This window comes from Hemitrygon akajei, chromosome 6, assembly GCF_048418815.1.
Source record: "Hemitrygon akajei chromosome 6, sHemAka1.3, whole genome shotgun sequence".
Taxonomy (NCBI): Eukaryota; Metazoa; Chordata; class Chondrichthyes; order Myliobatiformes; family Dasyatidae; genus Hemitrygon; species Hemitrygon akajei.
In genome coordinates this window covers 54,901,225-54,920,307 of record NC_133129.1, presented here as the reverse complement: position 1 = coordinate 54,920,307, position 19,083 = coordinate 54,901,225, and the positions used below count along the sequence as shown (strand labels likewise).

The 19,083-nt window shown below is 42.7% G+C and overlaps 1 protein-coding gene across 6 annotated transcripts in view; it reads right to left on the bottom strand.

The window, feature by feature from the left end:
- The window catches only part of LOC140729074 (lysine-specific demethylase 4C-like), a 373,937-nt gene extending 358,028 nt beyond the window's left edge, over window positions 1–15,909 (bottom strand). For 5 of the 6 annotated variants that reach the window (XM_073048378.1, XM_073048374.1, XM_073048377.1 and 2 more), the window contains exons 1-2: window positions 15,784–15,909; window positions 119–290 (exon numbers count right to left, since the gene is read on the bottom strand). In XM_073048378.1, the coding sequence (XP_072904479.1) occupies window positions 119–262 (144 nt within the window). In that variant the 5' untranslated portion in view covers window positions 263–290; window positions 15,784–15,909. Of the gene's footprint in view, window positions 1–118; window positions 291–538; window positions 619–15,783 lie in introns of all 6 variants that reach the window. The other variant, XM_073048375.1, reaches the window with a different exon arrangement.
- Between the last annotated feature and the right edge of the window lie 3,174 nt (window positions 15,910–19,083).

Sequence of the window (19,083 nt, the reverse complement as noted above, 5' to 3'; positions counted from 1 at the left end):
AGCATTTTGTGTGTGTTATTCAACAATTATCTATCGTCTATTTTCAGCATTTAAAATAAACAGCTAAGAAATTTCCAGGTATTACATCAAAGCAAACCATCGATCTTGAATTTCTTACCTTTGCAAGACCTGCTCTGTGTGCACCTTGAGACTCCATGTATGCAATATACTTAGAAAAATTCTTAAACTCTTCCATTGTGGGGTAGAAGGTCATGATTTTGCATGAAAATTTTGATGGGGACCCTGCTTCTTCTCTTGCCATGATGACAAGAAACACGTGTTGTTTCCACCTAAAGTTAAAATGATACTTAACATTATTTATCAAACCATAAAGACACATTACATTCATAATTGAGCATACAAATTATTAGTGCCACAACTTGAGGTTAAAATTTTTATTGTAAAGAAGATATTCATGACAGATAGAGAAGTGGTGAATTTGGAGATATTATATTACAGTTGAACTTTGATCAGGTTCTGGTGGAAAATCATTCATCAGAATTATTAACTGTTTCTCTTTTTCCAAATACAGTCCAACCTGTTGAGGAGTTCCAGCACTTTGTTTTTAGACTTCCACCTTGTAGTTATTTTGTTTTTAGTATCACATCACAGACTTTCCTGCAGTAAAATCAAAAAACATGGATACAACTATTTCAAGATAACTGTCATTTTTCAAATGAGGTTAAAACCAAAAACCCATTCCAGTGGATATGAAACATCTGACACAATCAACAAAAGTAAATTAACTAAATGCACAAACATTATATATAAGTGACAAAGTACACACTCAACATGACAATGGAAAGCTGTACATCAAGCTTGCCACCATAATCAATGATGTTCGACCAATCCTCAGCACTAATTTGATGTTTTGTACGTCTATGCAGACAGTCCACTTAATTACTCACTTCTTACAACACACAAAGGCCTTCAGATCCATACCAACTCCTAAAAGAGCATTCCCATAGTTCCCTCCTTATTTCCCACCAAACTTACATTTTGGTTTCTCACAAGCCAGTCACTCCCCCTCAATTCTTTTGCTACTGAGCTCCAGCAAGGGGTAAATTATAGCAGACAGTTAATCTACCAACATGCCTTTATACTGCAAGATGAAATCACAGCACACAGCAGAAACTCATGCAGTCAGAGGAAAAATAGACAGCACTCAAGTTTACGGTTCACGAAGCTCTAAGATAGCAGAGTGATACCAAGCATATGTTTCAGCCCTTGCCCACCGCCCTTGAAAAAGTTCATCAAGAAAAATAACAGCACCTCCAAAAAGATGCAAAAACAAAAGTGATCAAAGAGGAAATCAAAACCCTGATGAATGCAGAAGGTGATTGGAAGGGAATTAAGGCCAATAAGTCACAAGACCATATGCATAGAGAAATAAAGGACAAAAGTCAATAAATGCAGGCAAGCTCTCAGTGGTAAAAAACCAAAATAGAACTTTCAAATGAAATAGCAAAATAAAGCCAACTACCAACTTGTCTTATTAATGGGATTAACGGATCCTTTTCAAAATGGCAGGCAGTGACTAGTGGGGTACCGCAAGGCGCAGTGCTGGGACCGCAGCTGTTTACAATATACATTAATGATTTAGAAGAAGGGATTAGAAGTAAAATTAGCAAATTTGCAGATGACACAAAGCTGGGTGGCAGTGTGAAACTAACCCTAACCAGCCGGATTTCCTGTCCATTCTGCTCTCCAATGTCCACTCCCTGGACAATAAATTGGACTACATCCGACTCCAACGAAATACTCAGCGGGAGTACAGAGTTTGTTGTGCGTACATCTTTACAGAGACATGGCTCACTGATGGAATTTCAGACGCCGATATTCAGCGCGATGGGCTCGCCTTCTTTCGAGCAGACAGGGATGCAGCTCTCTCTGGTAAGACTCGCGGTGGTGGTGTGTGTATTTACATCAACACAGAATGGTGTAAGAACTCTGTGCTGGTTTCCAGACACTGCTCATCGCAAGTGGAGTTTGTGGCTGTCAGATGCAGACCATATTATTTGCCACGGGAATTCACCTCTGTTTAATATTCGGTGTCTACATTCCCCCCAGCGCTAATGCTGAGGAGGCTCTCTGTGAACTGTACGGGGCTATTAGCAAAATGCAGAATGCACACCCTGATGGACTGTTCATTGTCGCCGGTGATTTTAACCACGCAAACCTTAAGTCAGTGCTCCCCAAATTCCATCAGTATGTGGACTTTGCAACGAGGAGGGAGAAAGCGTTGGACCTGGTTTACAAAAACATCCCCAACGTGTACTGGGCAGAGCCCCGCCCCCACCTCGGATACTCAGACCACATCTCTGTTATGCTAATCCCAGCATACAGGCCGCTCGTCAGGCGCTCCAGACCAGTTCAGAAGCAGGTGAAAACCTGGCCAGCAGGAGCCATCTCTGCTCTTCAAGACTGCTTTGAGAACACTGACTGGCACATGTTCAGGGAGGTTGCAACCAATGGCAACTCTACCAACTTAGAGGAGTACACAGCATCAGTGACCAGCTACATCAGCAAGTCCATTAATGATGTTACTCTGTCCAAGACCATCACTATACGCGCTAACCAGAAGCCGTGGATGACCGCGGAGGTGCGTGCGCTGCTGAGGACCCGCGACTCCGCCTTCAGAGCAGGTGACAAGGCAGCTCTAACAACAGCAAAGGCCAAACTGTCCCGAGCCATCAGAGAGGCAAAGTGTGCACATGCCCAGCTAATCCACAGTCACTTCCAGGACAGCAGCGACACACGGTGCATGTGGAACGGCATCCAGGACATTACTAATTACAGGACAACATCACTTGACTGTGCAGGTGATGCCTCCCTCCCAGATGCGCTGAATAACTTCTATGCCCATTTTGAGGCGGAAAATGACATGGCAGCAAGGAAGTCCACCCCTCCTACAAATGACCAGGTGCTGTGTCTCACCGTGGCCGACATGAGAAGAACCCTGTGCAGGGTCAACCCACGGAAAGCTGCAGGACCAGACAACATCCCTGGTAGAGTGCTCAGAGGATGTGCAAACCAGCTAGCAGATGTTCTCACTGACATCTTCAACATCTCCCTGAGCAGCGCCACCATTCCAACGTGCTTCAAGACCGCCACCATCGTCCCCGTGCTGAAGAAGTCTTCAGTGCCCTGCCTAAATGACTACTGTCCCATTGCACTCACATCCATCATCATGAAGTGCTTCGAGAGGCTCATCATGAGGCATATCGAGACCCTGCTGTCCCCCTCACTTAAGATTATTAAGCGATTGGACACGCTACGGGAAGGAAACATGTTCCCGATGTTGGGGGAGTCCAGAACCAGAAGCCACAGTTTAAGAATAAGGGGTAGGCCATTTAGAACGAAGTTCAGGTAAAACTTTTTCACCCAGAGTGTTGTGGATCTATGGAATGCTCTGTCTCAGAAGGCAGTGGAGGCCAATTCTCTGGATGCTTTCAAGAAAGAGTTAGATAGAGCTCTTAAAGATAGTGGAGTCAAGGGATTTGGGGAGAAGGCAGGAGCCGGGTACTGACTGTGGATAATTAGCCATGATCACACTGAATGGCGGTGCTGGCTTAAAGGGCCGAATAGCCTACTCCTGCACCTATTGCCTTCTTACAAGATGGCAATAGGTCTTACAAGACGTTCTTACAAGAACGTTTTGAAGTCATCATTTGGATGATTAATTACTTTCACATGTGTGGCATTTATAGGATTTCAAGTATAAAAGAGATTTGTCCTTTTACTGTTGTACTTGTTTTTACAATTAAATTCACTACAGAGTCAAAGGCTACAAAAGAGATGTGAAAGTGCAGCTCAGTTACGCTTAGGATATCTGAATTTAGCATGTAATGACATTTGCAAAACTGGGAGAAAAAGAAAACACATTTTTCAATCTTTACACTTAATGACAAATTTAATCATCACAAGGTTGTTATTTTTACCAGAAAAGAGAAAAATATGGGAACTATTCTACTGTTTCTTGTGCTTTTACAGTATTATTGACAGTACACTTTATCACCAAATCTCAACGTGCAGATCTCAATTAGTTTCCTTCTGGGTTAGCAAGGTGATAGAAGTACCCAAGAAACAAATCTAACTGGAATGTAGCTGGATTGTTTCCCTGATCCAAACTAACCATTCCAAAGTCTCTCTACCAAGCAAGGCAACATCACTGCACTGCAGGAATATCTTTACCATATGAATTGTAATGATTCATCAAGATGGCTCATTGCCATCTTCTTGACACAATCATTGATGAGATTGCTAAAGGTACCCATCACTGAGTGGTTAGTATTTATTAATCTTCTAGTGAAGTTTATAAATTTACTAAGCCATAACATATTTGGATGGGTGTAACAACAAATTTACATCTTTGTTGCATTTAGTAGAGGTTAATTAAATACAAGGGAAACCACCCCCCCACCGAGGTGATCAATGGTACAACCTAGCTTAGAAGTCTGTTACAAAATGAGAGTCATCATTAATATCTTCAGATATACAGAGCACTCATTGCTTGTACAACATAACAATAATAATCAAACAAATTTCTCAAAACCATAAGACATAGAAGCAGAATTATACCATTCAGCCCATCGAGTCTGCTCGCCATCCCATCATGACTGATGCCAGATCCCACTCAACCTCATACACCTGCTTTTTCACCATATCCTTTGATGCCCTGACTGATCAGGAAACAATCAACTTCCACCTTAAATATACACACTGACTTGGTTTCCACCGCAGTCCGTGGCAGAGCAGTGCACAGCTTTACTATTCTCTGGCTAAAAAAATTTCTCCTTACCTCTGTTATAAAAATGGTCACCCCTCAATTTTGAGGCTGTGCCCTCTAGTTCTGGATACCCCCACCACAGGAAACATCTTCTCCAAATCCACCCTATCTAATCCTCACAACATTCAGTAGGTTTCAATGAGATCCTCCTGCATTCCTCTAAATTCAGTGAGTACAGGCCCAATGCTGCCAAACGCTCCTCATGTGTCAACCCCTTCATTCTGGAGTCATCCTTGTGAACCTCCTATGGACTTTCTCCAATGACAACACATCCTTTCTGAGATATGGGGCCCAAAACTGTTGACAATACTCCAAGTGCAGCCTGACTAGTGTCTTATAAAGGCTCTGCATGATCTCCTTACTTTTATATTCTATTCCCCTTGAAATAAGTGCCAACATTGCATTTCCCTTCTTTACTACAGACCCAAACTGTGAATCATCCTTCTGGGAGACTTGCTCGAGGACTCCCAAGTCCCTCTGCACCTCTGATGTTTGAACCTTCTCTTCATTTAGATAATAGTTTGCACTGTTGTTCCTTCTACCAAAATGCATTATCATACATTTCCCAACACTGTATTCCATCTGCCATTTTTTTGCCCATCCTTCTAATTTGTTCAAGTCCTGCTCCAATCACATTGCTTCCTCAGCGCTACCTACTCCTCCAACTAACTTCGTATCATCCATAAACTCTGCAACAAAGCCATCAATTACATTATCTAAATCACTGACAAACAATGTGAAAAGCAGCAGTCCCAAGACTGACCCCTGAGGGACACCACTAGTCACTGTCAGCCAAACAGAAAAGGCCCTTTTTATTCCCACTTGCTGCCTCCTGTCTGTCAGCCAATCCAGTATCCATGTCAGTATCTTTCCTGTAACACCATAGGACTTTATCTGGCTAAGCAGCCTCATGTGTGGCACCTTATCAAACACCTTCTGAAAACCCAAGTAAACGACATCCACTGCCTCTCCTTTGTCCACCCTGCTTATTACTTCCTCGAAGAACTCTAATAGATTTGTCAGGCAAGATTTCCCTTTACAGAAACCATGTTGGCTTTGACTTGTTTTATCATTAGTCTCCAAGTATCTCGAAACGTCATCCTTAATAATAGAGTCCAATGCTTTCCCAACCACTGAGGTTAAGCTAACTGACCTGTAATTTCTTTTAATTTGCCTTCTTCCCTTCTTAAAGAGTGAAGTGACATTTGCAATCTTCCAGTCCTCCAGGACCACACCAGAATCAAATGATTCTTGAAAGATCATGACCAATGCATCCGTTATCTCTTCAGCAACCTCACTAAAGACTCTGGGATATGGTCCATCTGGTTTCTTCATGAAACAGTATCTACTTGTGCAATAGCCAAATTAGAAACGATTTATACTCTGAACTGAATATTCATGTCTTTTGCACATAGATATGTTTAATTTACCTGAATTTCATATTAATACAAAATAGGGAGTGAGATATGTCACTTGACTCAACAGGTTTTGTTCTGCAGTATTTTCTATTGAATAAGGTATAATTCACTTAGTTCAACAGATACACCACATTCCTGTATAGCTTCATTGAAATACCATACAAGCTACACTATCCCACTGCAATGAATTATCTTGCTTTTTCAGAGTCTATTTCCCTTTCATTCACTTTGATTCTACTACAAATTGGCTTTATAGCTCAAATTATTAAAGTCAATCACTGAAAGTGAGATGATAAGTAGCATTCTTTATCATCTTTTTGAGGCTAATAGAATGTAAAGTTTTAACCAAATTATCCTGATATATATTTACTTAGTCACACATCTCACCCCAAACACTTTAAAACCAAAACATTTCTATCAATGAGATTACAATAATTTATAGTCCACTTTCTTTCAAAGATACAATCTTCAAAAGAACAAAAAGTGACTTTTTATAATTACTTAATTTTGTAAAAAATCAATATTAGAAATGTGCAAGTTTGAGTCACCAATGGGGCATAAACAAACATAATATTTCTAGTTTAAGATGGTGCTACCAAACGTGGGCAACACCTTACAGGTGGTTCCCAAAGTAAGAAATTTGACTAAATTAGCAATAACACTTTTAAAAATGGAAAATTGTGGTAAACAATCACAGCAAATAATGAAGAGGTAAGCACAGGCAAGACAGATCCAAGGGTCAGAGCATGTGGGTGCAAGACAGAGTGAGGTCCAGGCGTGTTCTGGGACAGACTGACTGAAAAGGCACAGTGTCAGAACCGGAGGTGAGGTTAAGCTAGTTCTGCTCAGCAACGTTTTACTCTGCTCTCCTCGGCACTGAAGCTGAGGCTGTGTCGTGCCTGGCTTTTGCAGGCTTAGTGTCTTCGAGCTTCATTGTGATTTGCCTCTGTTTGATGGACTGAGACTGAAACTATGGGCCCACTCTGGCTGCTCCCATCTTGGGATTTATGGCATAAACATGAGAAAATCTGCAGATTCTGGAAAACCAAGCAACACACACAAAATGCTGGACAAGATCTTTCATTGATAATCGCTTCACATCTCTTCAACAGTTCTCTGCTAAGTTTAATCTACCTAATGCCCATTTCTTTAGATATCTCCAAATTACACACTTCATTAATCCTTTATTACCCACTTCCCTGAGATGGCCGAGAAGAATGCTATGGACTTGTTTCTTTCTATTAATCCATTGTGTAAAGGTTTAATATCTTTTATTCGTGATAAATTAGTATCATTACGGTGCGCCCCTTTGGATAAAATCAGAATGGCTTGGGAGCATGACTTAAATATCCCTTTATCTGATGAGGTTTGGGACTCGATTCTCAAGTCGGTTAACTCAACTTCTCTTTGTGCTCTCCACTGTCTTTTACAGTTTAAGATTGTTCATAGGGCTCATATGTCCAAATCTAAATTATCTCAATTTTATCCTAATATTAGTCCTTTTTGTGATAAATGCAAAAGTGGCAAGGCTTCTCTTATTCATATGTACTGGACCTGTCCTAGTCTAGAGAAATTTTGAAGGGATGTTTTCTTAACTTTATCCTGTATTCTGAATCGCCACTTAGAACCTAACCCTTTAATTGCTCTTTTTGGTTTCTTGGCTGAGACAGATAAACGTTTGAGTTTGACTAAACGTCGAATATTATCTTTTGCTTCTCTCCTGGCTAGACATCTAATTCTTCTTAGATGGAGAGATGTTGCCCCACCCATGCACACTCAATGGCTTAATGATATTATGTCCTGTTTAGATCTTGAAAAAATTCGTTACTCAATTCTTAATTCGGACATAAAGTTTCATAAGGTCTGGAGACCTTTTATTGAGTATTTTCATAACTTTCCTTTTGACTAATTTTCTTTTTCAGTCCCTTGCTTTCAGCTTTTTTTTGGTAGTAGGCATTATTATCTTCTGTTTTTAATTGTATTTACAGTTTTGGGGGTTTGAATGTTCTAATTTATATTTCCTACATTTTGCTCTGGTTGGTCTGGAGTTTTTTTTCTTGTGGGGGTGGGGGTGGATACTAACTTTACACGACTTCAATTTGGGTGCTTTTTCAATTATTATATTCTGTATTATATTACCATTGTATGTTTATCTTGCACTGTATTAATTTCCTATTTCGTTCTTGGGGTTTTTTTTGTAGTGTTGTAGAAAATGCATTAAAAAATCAATTTAAAAAAAATGCTGGACAAGCTCAGCAGGTCAGGCAGCATCTATGTAAAAAAGCAAATAGTCGATATTCATGCCATCAAACGAAATACGAGGTGTTGCTCCTCCAGCCTGAGTGTAGCCACATCACAGCAGTAGAGGAGACCATGGACTAGCATATCAGAATGGGAATGGGAAGTCAAATTGAAATAAGTGGCGACCGGGAGATCTTGCTTTTTCTGGCGGATAGAACATAGGTTCTCGGCAAAGCAGACTCCCGATCTACGTTGGGTCTCTCCGATATACAGGAGACTTATCCTTGCAAGTGGAACAAGTAATATACCTGCTTCTATACGTCCTCCCTATCATTCAAGGCCCCAAACAGTCCTTCTAGGTGAGGCGATACTTCACCTGTGAGCCTTCTGGGGTCACGTGCTGTTTCCAGTGCGGCCGCGTATATATTAGTGAGACCTGACGCAGACTGGAAGACTGCTTCGCCAGAAAACGTGGGATCTCCTGGTGGCCACCCATATCAATTCCACTTCGTATTCCCATATGCAAGTCCATGCCTATCACTTCCTTCTGGTGTTCCTCCCCTTTCCCTTTCTTCTATGGCCTTCTGTCCTCTCCGATCAGATTCCCCTTACCCAGAAATTTATCTCTTTCACCAACTTCCCAGCTCTTTACTACATCCCTTGCCCTCTCCCAGTTTCATCAATCACCTCATACTTCTTCCTTCCCTCTCCCCACCTTCTTGCTCTGACCTCATCTTTTTTTCCAGTCCTGATGAAGGGTTCTGGCCCAAAACGTTAACTGTTTATTCTTTTCCATAGACACTCCCTGGCCTGCTGAGTTCCTCCAGCATTGTGCATGTGCGTGTTGATCAAGTTTATGTACTCAATTTCAATCTGAATGCTGATAGTTGCTTTATTGTTTGAATGATTTAATTTGATTTTTTTTTCTGTCTGTGCATTGGCTGTTGGTCTTTTTTTTAAATTGGGGTCTTTGGGGTTTCTTGTTTTGCAGCTGCCTGTGAGTAAAGGAGTCTCAAGATTGTACAATTTATAAATACTTTGATAATATAATGCAATTTGAACTGCAAACTGTGAATATTTTGTCCAGAGTACTAACTAGTTTTGGAGAAAATTTAATATGCAGTGTTATGATCCCAGCCCCCTCCTTTGTGAGAATCGCCAGAGCCCTAGTGAAGGGGGGCGGGTCAATGACCCAAGAGAAGAGAGAGATACGTGCGGTGTCCCTCGTTTCACGGCAAGGCAAAAGCTGGCGACTGTGGTCATTGTCTCGTGGAGACACCTTTGTGAATTGAGAACTATACTACGTGTATACCCTCAGGGCAACGTTGGTGGAGAGATGGAGAGAGATTGCATCATCCCAACCTGATTGACATCTGAGACCCCGTGAGTTCAGATAAAAGAGGGGTTGTAAAGACGGCCCCCGAGACGCACCAGAAGACACGCTAGAAATCCTGTGACAGCGTTTAATAGCGACAGCCGGTGGAGGGGTTCGTGTGCGTCTTTTCCTTGCCTGGGATTGGCGACCTCACCACGAAAGAAAGGTTTTAGCTACAGGAGAGGCCACAAGTGAATGGCCACCCCCCAACGAGACTCCGACGGATCGAACTCCTAAAGGTTGGAAAAGAACCCGCCGGGTAACTGTTTCATTCAATCTCTATCTCTCTCTCTCTATCAGAAGTGCACCACCACGACACCCCAAAAGACGGCAGCTGGTGGAACTGCAGTGAACGCAAGAGACTTTTAGATATACAGCGGACAATATATACCTTACCCCAAGACAACGATAGAGCTTATTTCTTATTGATTAGTACTATCCCTGCGCTTTAGATTGAGTATTGACGACGTATGTTATCTGAATGTTTGTATTAACCTTACTTTTGTGCCCCTTTATAAATAAAAACGTTTAAAAATGGTACCATCAGACTTCAGCAGACCTCTCTATCTTTGCTGGTAAGTGATCCAGTTACGGGATACGTAACAGCAGTGTATCAAAGCCATAACTCCTAATAAAGCAACCGTTATTTCACATTGGAATTTACATCAAATGCATTTTCAAGTCATTTAACAATGTAGTTTTCAGAGGAAAGATTTGCATTATGCTTTCAGACAACTTCTGCAATCTAAGCAATGCACTCTGCAAAGTTCATGAAGTAACGCAGCAGGATACATTGCAATAGCATAAAGCTAAATAAGATGCTTCTCAAACAAGCAGAACACAGAAAACAGTCTGAAACATTCACTAGAGAATAGGTTTTACAACCTTAATCACTGATAACACCACTGTTGCTGACAGAATCTCTAATGATGACGAGAAGATGTACAAAAGCAATAGATCCACTGGTTGACTGATGCTATAACAACAAACTAGTATCAGCAAGAACAAAGATTTGACTGTGGAGTTAAGAAAGAGGAAGTCAGGGAAAAAAAACACACCAATCTTCAGTGAGAGGTCAGTACCGGAATGAGTGATCAGATTCAAGTTCCTGGGCTTCAACATGTCGTAGAATCTGCCTTGGGCCCAATACAAAGAAGTTTGAGGAGATTTGGTGTGTCACCGGAGACTTGCAAATTTCTATAAACGTGCAATGGAAAGCATTGACTAGTTGCATCAATGCCCAGTAAGGCGGCTCTTATGCACAGGATCAAAAAAAGCTGCAGTGTTGTCGACTCAGCCAGCTCCATCAAGGACACAAGCCTCCCCTACAAGAAGGACATCTTCAAGAGGCAGTGCCTCAAGAAAGAAGCATCCATCATTAAGGACACTCACTGTCCAGGACATGCCCTTTTTGTTCAAACCATCAAGGAGGAGATACGGGAGCTGAAGACATACAATCAATGGTTCAGAAACAGTTTCTTACCCTCTGCCATCTGAATGGTCCATAATACCATGAACATTACCTCGTTATTCCTTTGTGCTATTTATTTATTTTTGCTACTTACAGTAACCTTTATGCGTTACACTGTCCAACCAACACAAAGCAACAAATTTTGTGACATATATCAGTGATAGCCAACCCAATTCTGATCTAAAGGCAAACAACATGGCATGAAAAGGGTGCAACATATCACTGCATCATCACTGCAAAAAAAATCTATGTTTGCAAATTTATCTCACCAAAAGCAAATCACAAAGCAGCTGACAAATTGAAATCAAATATCTGCATGATACTTGTATTTTCAGGGATGGAAATGGAGAAGTGTGTAAGTGTAAGCAGATCCTAAAATAAAGACAGTACAGGTCCTCCCAGTTTACAGATGCCTGATTTACATACAGCCTATACACACGTACGAGCATCTTGGAGTACAGTGCGATGGATTTGCTGGCTGCTACGGGCTGCAGGCATCTTTTGCCGGATGATAACACAACAGGGTATTTCTATGTCTCTTGTCACCCCATCCACCCCTCAGGCCACAATAATCAGGGGCTGGGTTCAGCCAAGCAAGCCTCAGAGCACCGAGCAGACTTATTCACTGGGTTAGTGAAGGCAGCTGACGGCTGTTCTTTCTGTGCCTGTTGCTCTTGCGTATCTTCTCCCACACACTGTTCTTCACCTTCAGCTTTCAAACAGCATGGGTTTTGAGTTCAGGGAAAAAACCTTAACATAACATGGGGCAGGCAGCTTAGAGCTTTTAAAAAGATAGAGTAAAAATGTTTTGCATATTTTCTTCCCTTGGAGAAACAAATAACAACATGACACAATTTTGTACATCTGGAAATTTAAGTTTAGGAACTCACAAAAAACTGAAATTGTATTTTATTCCAAGCATAATCGAAAGCTCCAAGACACAAATTTGATTTTCAACTGTTAGTCACAATTGCTTTTTATCAATGTTTTCATCCTTTCATTTCCAATAAACTTAGACATCGATCACCAATCTTCATGCAGTTTTATTGAGTTAATATTGAATATATCTGCCCAAATATCAAACCTGTTGCAAGTATTTTCCTAATTCTAGATTTCAAAAATTTACACTTATATGGCTACAGTATCAAACCAAGGGTTTCGGCCCGAAACGTTGTCACTACCTCCTCCCATAGATGCTGTCTGGCCTGCTGAGTTCTGCCAGCATTTTGTGTTTTTATGAAGTCCATTGTTCTAATGTCTTGACTGGCTGCCATTGTATTCAAAGTTTGCAGAATTGCACAGATCTGACTTGATTTATAATCAGTTTTCCTGATATTCCTGATGAAGGGTTTCAGCCCGAAATGTTGCCACTACCTCCTCCCATAGATGCTGTCTGACCTGCTGAGTTCTGCCAGCATTTTGTGTTTTTATTTATTTCCAGCATCTGCAGATTCACTTGTGTTGCCTTAGAACTATGGACTTCAATAGTTTCACTAGTGAAACCTTCTGCCTAATTTTCAAAAACTAAACAATCTGTTCTCTAAAATAAATCATACTGTCAATATTATTGAGGAACTGAAAGTCATTTTTTAAAGAGTGCAGTTAATAAATTGGCACAATCTAACTTAAAACTCTGACATATGTTTACAAACATCAACTTATTTACTCTCAACTCTAAATATTTTTAATTTCACCTCCAATTTCCAAGTATTAGTCATTTTTCTTATAAGGTCCAACTTAAATATACTTGTAAGTGAGTCCAGATTTGTTTTTAAAATGCACAAGACAAATCTATTTCAAATCAAATCTACATTTTGTTAAAAATAATCAAATTAACTGAATTAAAAATAATATCTATGTGCTTATCACACAAGGGCCTAGAACACTCTGGCCAAAGTCAATTGGCTGCATTTGAACTATGAAGTAAATGACACCAAGTCTGGGATTTCTACACAGTCATTGTCAAATGCTGATGCCCACAAAACTTCCATATAAAATCATGAGGTAATTCTGCCTTTGTACTTCACACAGAGCCCACTTTTACTGAAATACTCCAAAATTTGAAATAGGAAGGGGAAAAAAAGCGTCCTGAATCTTAGGGAGGGTTGATATTGTGAGGATCCATGACATTTATCTGCAAAATGTAGATAAAGAAGCAAAAGGAAAAGACATGGTACGTCTTCGGTTATTTTGTTTTTAATTGTGGGTTTTAATTAATTGATCTTATGGGTTTTAATAACCTGCTTTAAGTTTTTATTAAAATCATTGAATTTTAGAAATATAAATATCTCAATGTCAGAGTCAATGAAAAACTTTTAATTTAAAAAAAAATCACAGCTTTTATCATCAACAAGCAGGGAGTTGTACTTTGCTTTGGCTCTCCACATATGAGCTTAAGCACAGAAATGGTAAAATTAGATAGATAGATAGATACTTTATTCATCCCCATGGGGAAATTCAACTTTTTTCCAATGTCCCATACACAAATATATAATTTTAGATCACTTTAGAATATTCTGTATGCTTCACCCAAGCATGAAATTTCATTTCATTGGTGTATATGCCAATAAACTGTTCTAACTTGATAGTATATATATGAGTATATAGTATATATAGTTTAATTAGTGTCAAATGAAATGTTCAAACATTTCAACCATGGCTGAAAAGTAGAACTAACTTGAAACAATGAATCATGAGCACAAGAGATTTTGCAAAAAATCCAGAATAGCACACACAAAATGCTGAAGGAAGTCTTATTCCTCTCCATAGATGCTGTCTGACCCGCTAAATTCCTCCAATATTTTGTGTCTTACAATGGGTCATGTGCGATCTAGGCCTCATATGGAGCCAGTGATCATTAATGGAGAATGTGTGGAGCAGGTTAAGACCTACAAGTATCTGGGAGTACAGTTAGACGAGAAGCTAGACTGGACTGCCAACACAGATGCCTTGTCGACTGTACTTCCTAAGAAGGTTGGCGTCATTCAATGTCTGTAGTGAGATGCTGAAGATGTTCTATAGGTCAGTTGTGGAGAGCGCCCTCTTCTTTGTGGTGGCGTGTTGGGGAGGAAGCATTAAGAAGAGGGACGCCTCACGTCTTAATAAGCTGGTAAGGAAGGCGGGCTCTGTCGTGGGCAAAGTACTGGAGAGTTTAACATCGGTAGCTGAGCGAAGGGCGCTGAGTAGGCTACGGTCAATTATGGATAACTCTGAACATCCTCTACATAGCACCATCCAGAGACAGAGAAGCAGTTTCAGCGACAGGTTACTATCGATGCAATGCTCCTCAGACAGGATGAAGAGGTCAATACTCCCCAATGCCATTAGGCTTTACAATTCTACCGCCAGGACTTAAGAACTTTTTAAAAGCTATTATTAATGCTTTTTGAGATAGTGATTTAGATGCATATCATATTTTTTACTGAGTTAAGTATTGTATGTAATTAGTTTTGCTACAACAAGTGTATGGGACATTGGAAAAAAGTTGAATTTCCCCATGGGGATGAATAAAGTATCTATCTATCTATCTATGCAAACTATATACTTTTTGCCACTTTCTACCAGCAGAGATCACTAAAGTAGCTTAGGTATAATGTGTTGTGATAATTAGTAAACAGTTCATGGACAGTGATCAAATTTTGTCCACCTTTTCAATAACTGATCGTGGACCTTTCCCAAGAACGTGGATCAGTCTAAGATTTCAGGTGGATTTAAGGAAAAACGAACAGCACTTAATGCACTGACTCCTCATTTCCAACAGCTGAGATCTCGCTGATTCCAAGTCCATTCTCATGTTGCACACACGTTTCCAAACAGGTAAGACAAAGATCAAATCAACTCAAGACTTTCACATTTCTTGCGTCTGACAGTTTCTAAAACCATTGCACTTAAGCTCTCATTGTGGGGGTTTTTCTGGTATGAATTTTGAATAATGTTTAGTTTATGTCCTTCTTGCGAACGTTGTGTCTGATGGGATGTGCCGGTGTTGCTGCTGCAAGTTAAGTTTTTCATTGCAGTTGTGCTTCTGACAATAAACTCGACTTTTACTTTCAGAATAATCAAGCTTAATGGTTTTCGAAACTGTCAGAAGCAAAAATTTGAAGTGGTTGTGGAAGCACTGATCTGATCTTTCGCTCAGTTGTTTGTAAACACCGGCTGCACTGTAGGGTAAGGCTGCTGGCTCCGCCATGGGTGTGAAATGCCAAGACCTATCACCGTATCCAGTCAGATGTTGGCACTGGGGCCAGCTCACCCTGCGGGGTTGCCAGAAAAGTGGGTGGCGCCCCCAGCATCAGATTCCTTACCCACAGCCCAAACCACGAGGGGGTGGGACAGCTCGAGCCGCGGCCCGAGGCAGCCCCGAGCCCCGCCCCACCCCGCAGAACTATCCTACCCCGCCACCACCCTTCCCCCCCCCCGGCTAGCCCGGGTGCCTCTTTCCTTCCTCGCAGCCGTCGGCGGCAGCGGAACACGATGGTTTGCCACTTACAGAAAACAGCTCGTCTCGGACAGGCCGCCCGGGGACTCGGCCCCACTCGCTCTCCGTCGTCAGCTGTCGTTCAGGGGAGGGGTGAGCTGGTGTGTGTGTGTGTGTGTTGGGGGTGGGGAATGGGGGTGGGGGGGGGGGACTCCGACGCAGGCGCACTGCCGGTCGGCGCTAACTGCGCCCCTAGCGGGCGCCGCTCAACCACGCAGCCCCGCAGCCCGAGGTTGCTCCACAGCGCCTTCCACAGACGGCACGCAGCATAGCAACTTAGCTACTCCACTTGTGATTGCACAAAAATACAACCGCAGATGCTGTGGATCAAAGAATACGTACAAAACGCTGGAAGAACTCAGCAGGTCAGGCAGCATCCGTGAGAAAAGAGTAGCCAACGTTTCGGGCCGAGACCCTTCATCAGGAATGGAGTGGGGGGAAGAGAGGGCCGAAGCCCAGTAATAGAGATAGGGGAAGGGGTAGGGCCTAGAGGTGCCAGGTGGAAAACCAATCCGAGGAAAGATAAAGGGGGAGGGGATAAGCATGAAAGAACTGTAGAGATAAAGAAGCAGAAAGTTGAAAGGGGAGAGAGGCAGAGAGGGACCGGGGGAGGGGGAGAGAATTACCGGAAATTGGAGATTTCAATGTTCATACCACCAGGCTGGAGGCTACCCAGACAGTAGATGAGGTGTTGCTTCTCCAACCTGAGTTTGGCCTCATCATGGCAGTAGAGGAGGCCATGTATGGACATATCTAGATGGGAATGAGAGGCAGAGTTGAAGTGGGTGGCAACCGGGAGGGCCTGTCTATTGTGAAGGACGGAGCGTAGGTGCTCGACGAAGCGGTCCCCCAGTCTGCGTCGGGTCTCGCCGATGTAGAGGAGGCCGCACCGGATGCAATAGATAACTCCAGCAGACTCGCAGGTGAAGTGTTGCCTCACCTGGAAGGACTGTCTGGGGCCCGGAATGGTGGTGAGGGAGGAGGTGTGGGGACAGGTGTAGCATTTGCGCTTACAGGGATAAGTGCCAGGTGGGAGATCTGTGGGGAGGGACGTGTGGACCAGGCAGTCGCGGAGGGAACAATCCCTGCGAAAAGCTGAGAGGGGTAGGGAGGGAAAGACGTGCTTGGTGGTGGGGTCCTGTTGAAGGTGGCGGAAGTTGCGGAGGATAATATGCTGGATCCAGAGGCTCGTGGGGTGGTAGGTGAGGACAAGGGGAACCCTGTCCCCGTTGTGGTGATGGGAGGATGGGTTAAGGGCTGAAGTGCAGGAGGTGGAGGAGATGCAGGTGAGGGCATCTTTGATGACACCAGAAGGGAAACCACGATCCTGAAAGAAAGAGGACATTTGAGAAGTCCTGGAACGGAAAGCCTCATCCTGGGAGCAGATGCAGCAGAGACGGAGGAACTGGGAATAGGGAATGGCATTTTTGCATTGGGCAGGGTGGGAAGAGATATAGTCGACACAGCACAGCAACTTAGCTACTCCACTTGTGATTGCATTGTTCAGAGCTACAAAACTTGACAACGGCACCCTGCACGCTGGTATGAAGCTGAAACATCTCTCACTGTCAGATGACGTTTTACAGTCTTTTCCTATGAGTATTGACATTTTATTGCAGCTTGGAAAGCTAAACTTTTACTTTAGCTCAGTCACAAACAAGAGAATATCTGCAGATGCTGGAAATCCAAGCAACACTCACAAAGTGCTGGAGGAACTCAGCAGGCCAGGCAGCATCTATGGAAAAATGTACAGTCGGCGTTTTGGGCTGAGACCCGTCATCGGGACTGGAGAAAAAGAGATGAAGAGTCAGACTTAGAAGGTGGGGGGAGGGGAGGAAGAAACACCGAGCGATAGGTGAACTCAGGAGGGGAGAGGGGTGATGTAAAGAGCTGGGAAGTTGGTGAAAGATATAGGGCTGGAAAAGGAGGAACCTGATAGGAGAGGACTTTTCCCACCGTTACTTGTAAAAATGCCATCCCCTTCTCTCAATTCCTCCGTCTCCGCTGCATCTGCTCTCAGGATGAGGATTTTCATTCCAGAACGAGGGAGATGTCTTCCTTCTTTAAAGAAAGAGGCTTCCCTTCCTCCACCATCAATGCTGTCCACAAACACATCTCTTCAATTTCGTGCACGTCTGACCTCATCCCATCATCCCACCACCCCACCAAGGATGGGGTTCCTCCTGTCCTCACCTACGACCTCACCAGCCTCCGCATCCAGCACATAATTCTCTGTAATTTTCACCATCTCCAATGATCCCATCACCAAGCACATTTTTCCCTTCTTCCCAATTTCTTCTTTCCACAGGGATCTCTCCCTATGCAACTCCCTTGTCCATTCGTCCCTCTCCTCTGATCTCCTAGCATTTATCCTTGCAAGTGGAACAAGGGCTACACCTCCTCCCTCACTACTATTCAGGGCCCCAATCTGTCCTTCCAGGTGAAGTGATACTTCACTTGCAAATCTGTTGAGGTCATCCACTGTATCAGGTGCTCCCAGTGTGGCCTCCTGTGTATTGGTGAGACCTGAGATAGATTGCAAGACTGCTTCACTGAGCATCTACACACCATCTGCCAGAAAAACTGGGATCTCCCAATGGCCACCCATTTTAATTCCACTTCCCTTCCCATTCCATCATGTCAGTGCATTGCCTCCTCTGCTGTAACAATGAGGCCACACTTAGGTTAGAGGAGCAACACCTTGTATTCCATCTTGGTACCCTCCAACCTGAAGGCATGAACTTTTCTCGAACTTCCAGTAATGCCCCCCCACCTTCCCCATTCCCTTTTCCCCCTCTCACCTTATCTCCTTGCCTGCCCAACACCTCCCTCTGGTGCTCATCCCACTTTTCTTTCTTCCCTGGCCTTCTGTCCTCTCCTATCAGACTCCCCATTCTCCAGCCCTGCTTTTCTTTCACCAATCAACTTCCCAGCTCTTTACTTCACCCCTCCACCACCTCCTAGTTTCACCTATCACCTTCTGTTTCTTCCTAACCTCCCCCCAACTTCTAACTCTGGCTCCTCATCTTTTTTTTTCTCCAGTCCTGACGAAGTGTCTCAGCCTGAAATGTCAACTATACTGTTTTCCGTAGATGCTGCCTGGCCTGCTGAGTTCCTCCAGTGTTTTGAGTGTTTTACGTTAGTTTTCCAGTTGTTTGAAGGTATTCTGAGAAGCCTGGATTTTCTTGTCATGCTCTCAGTGTATGCTCTTTTGGTTCCCCTTGAAACCTAATGTCTTTTAATTTATACAATTAAATTTGAATTAATATTGTAAAAAATACAGGCCCATGTCCCAAAATAGCAATGTCTGGT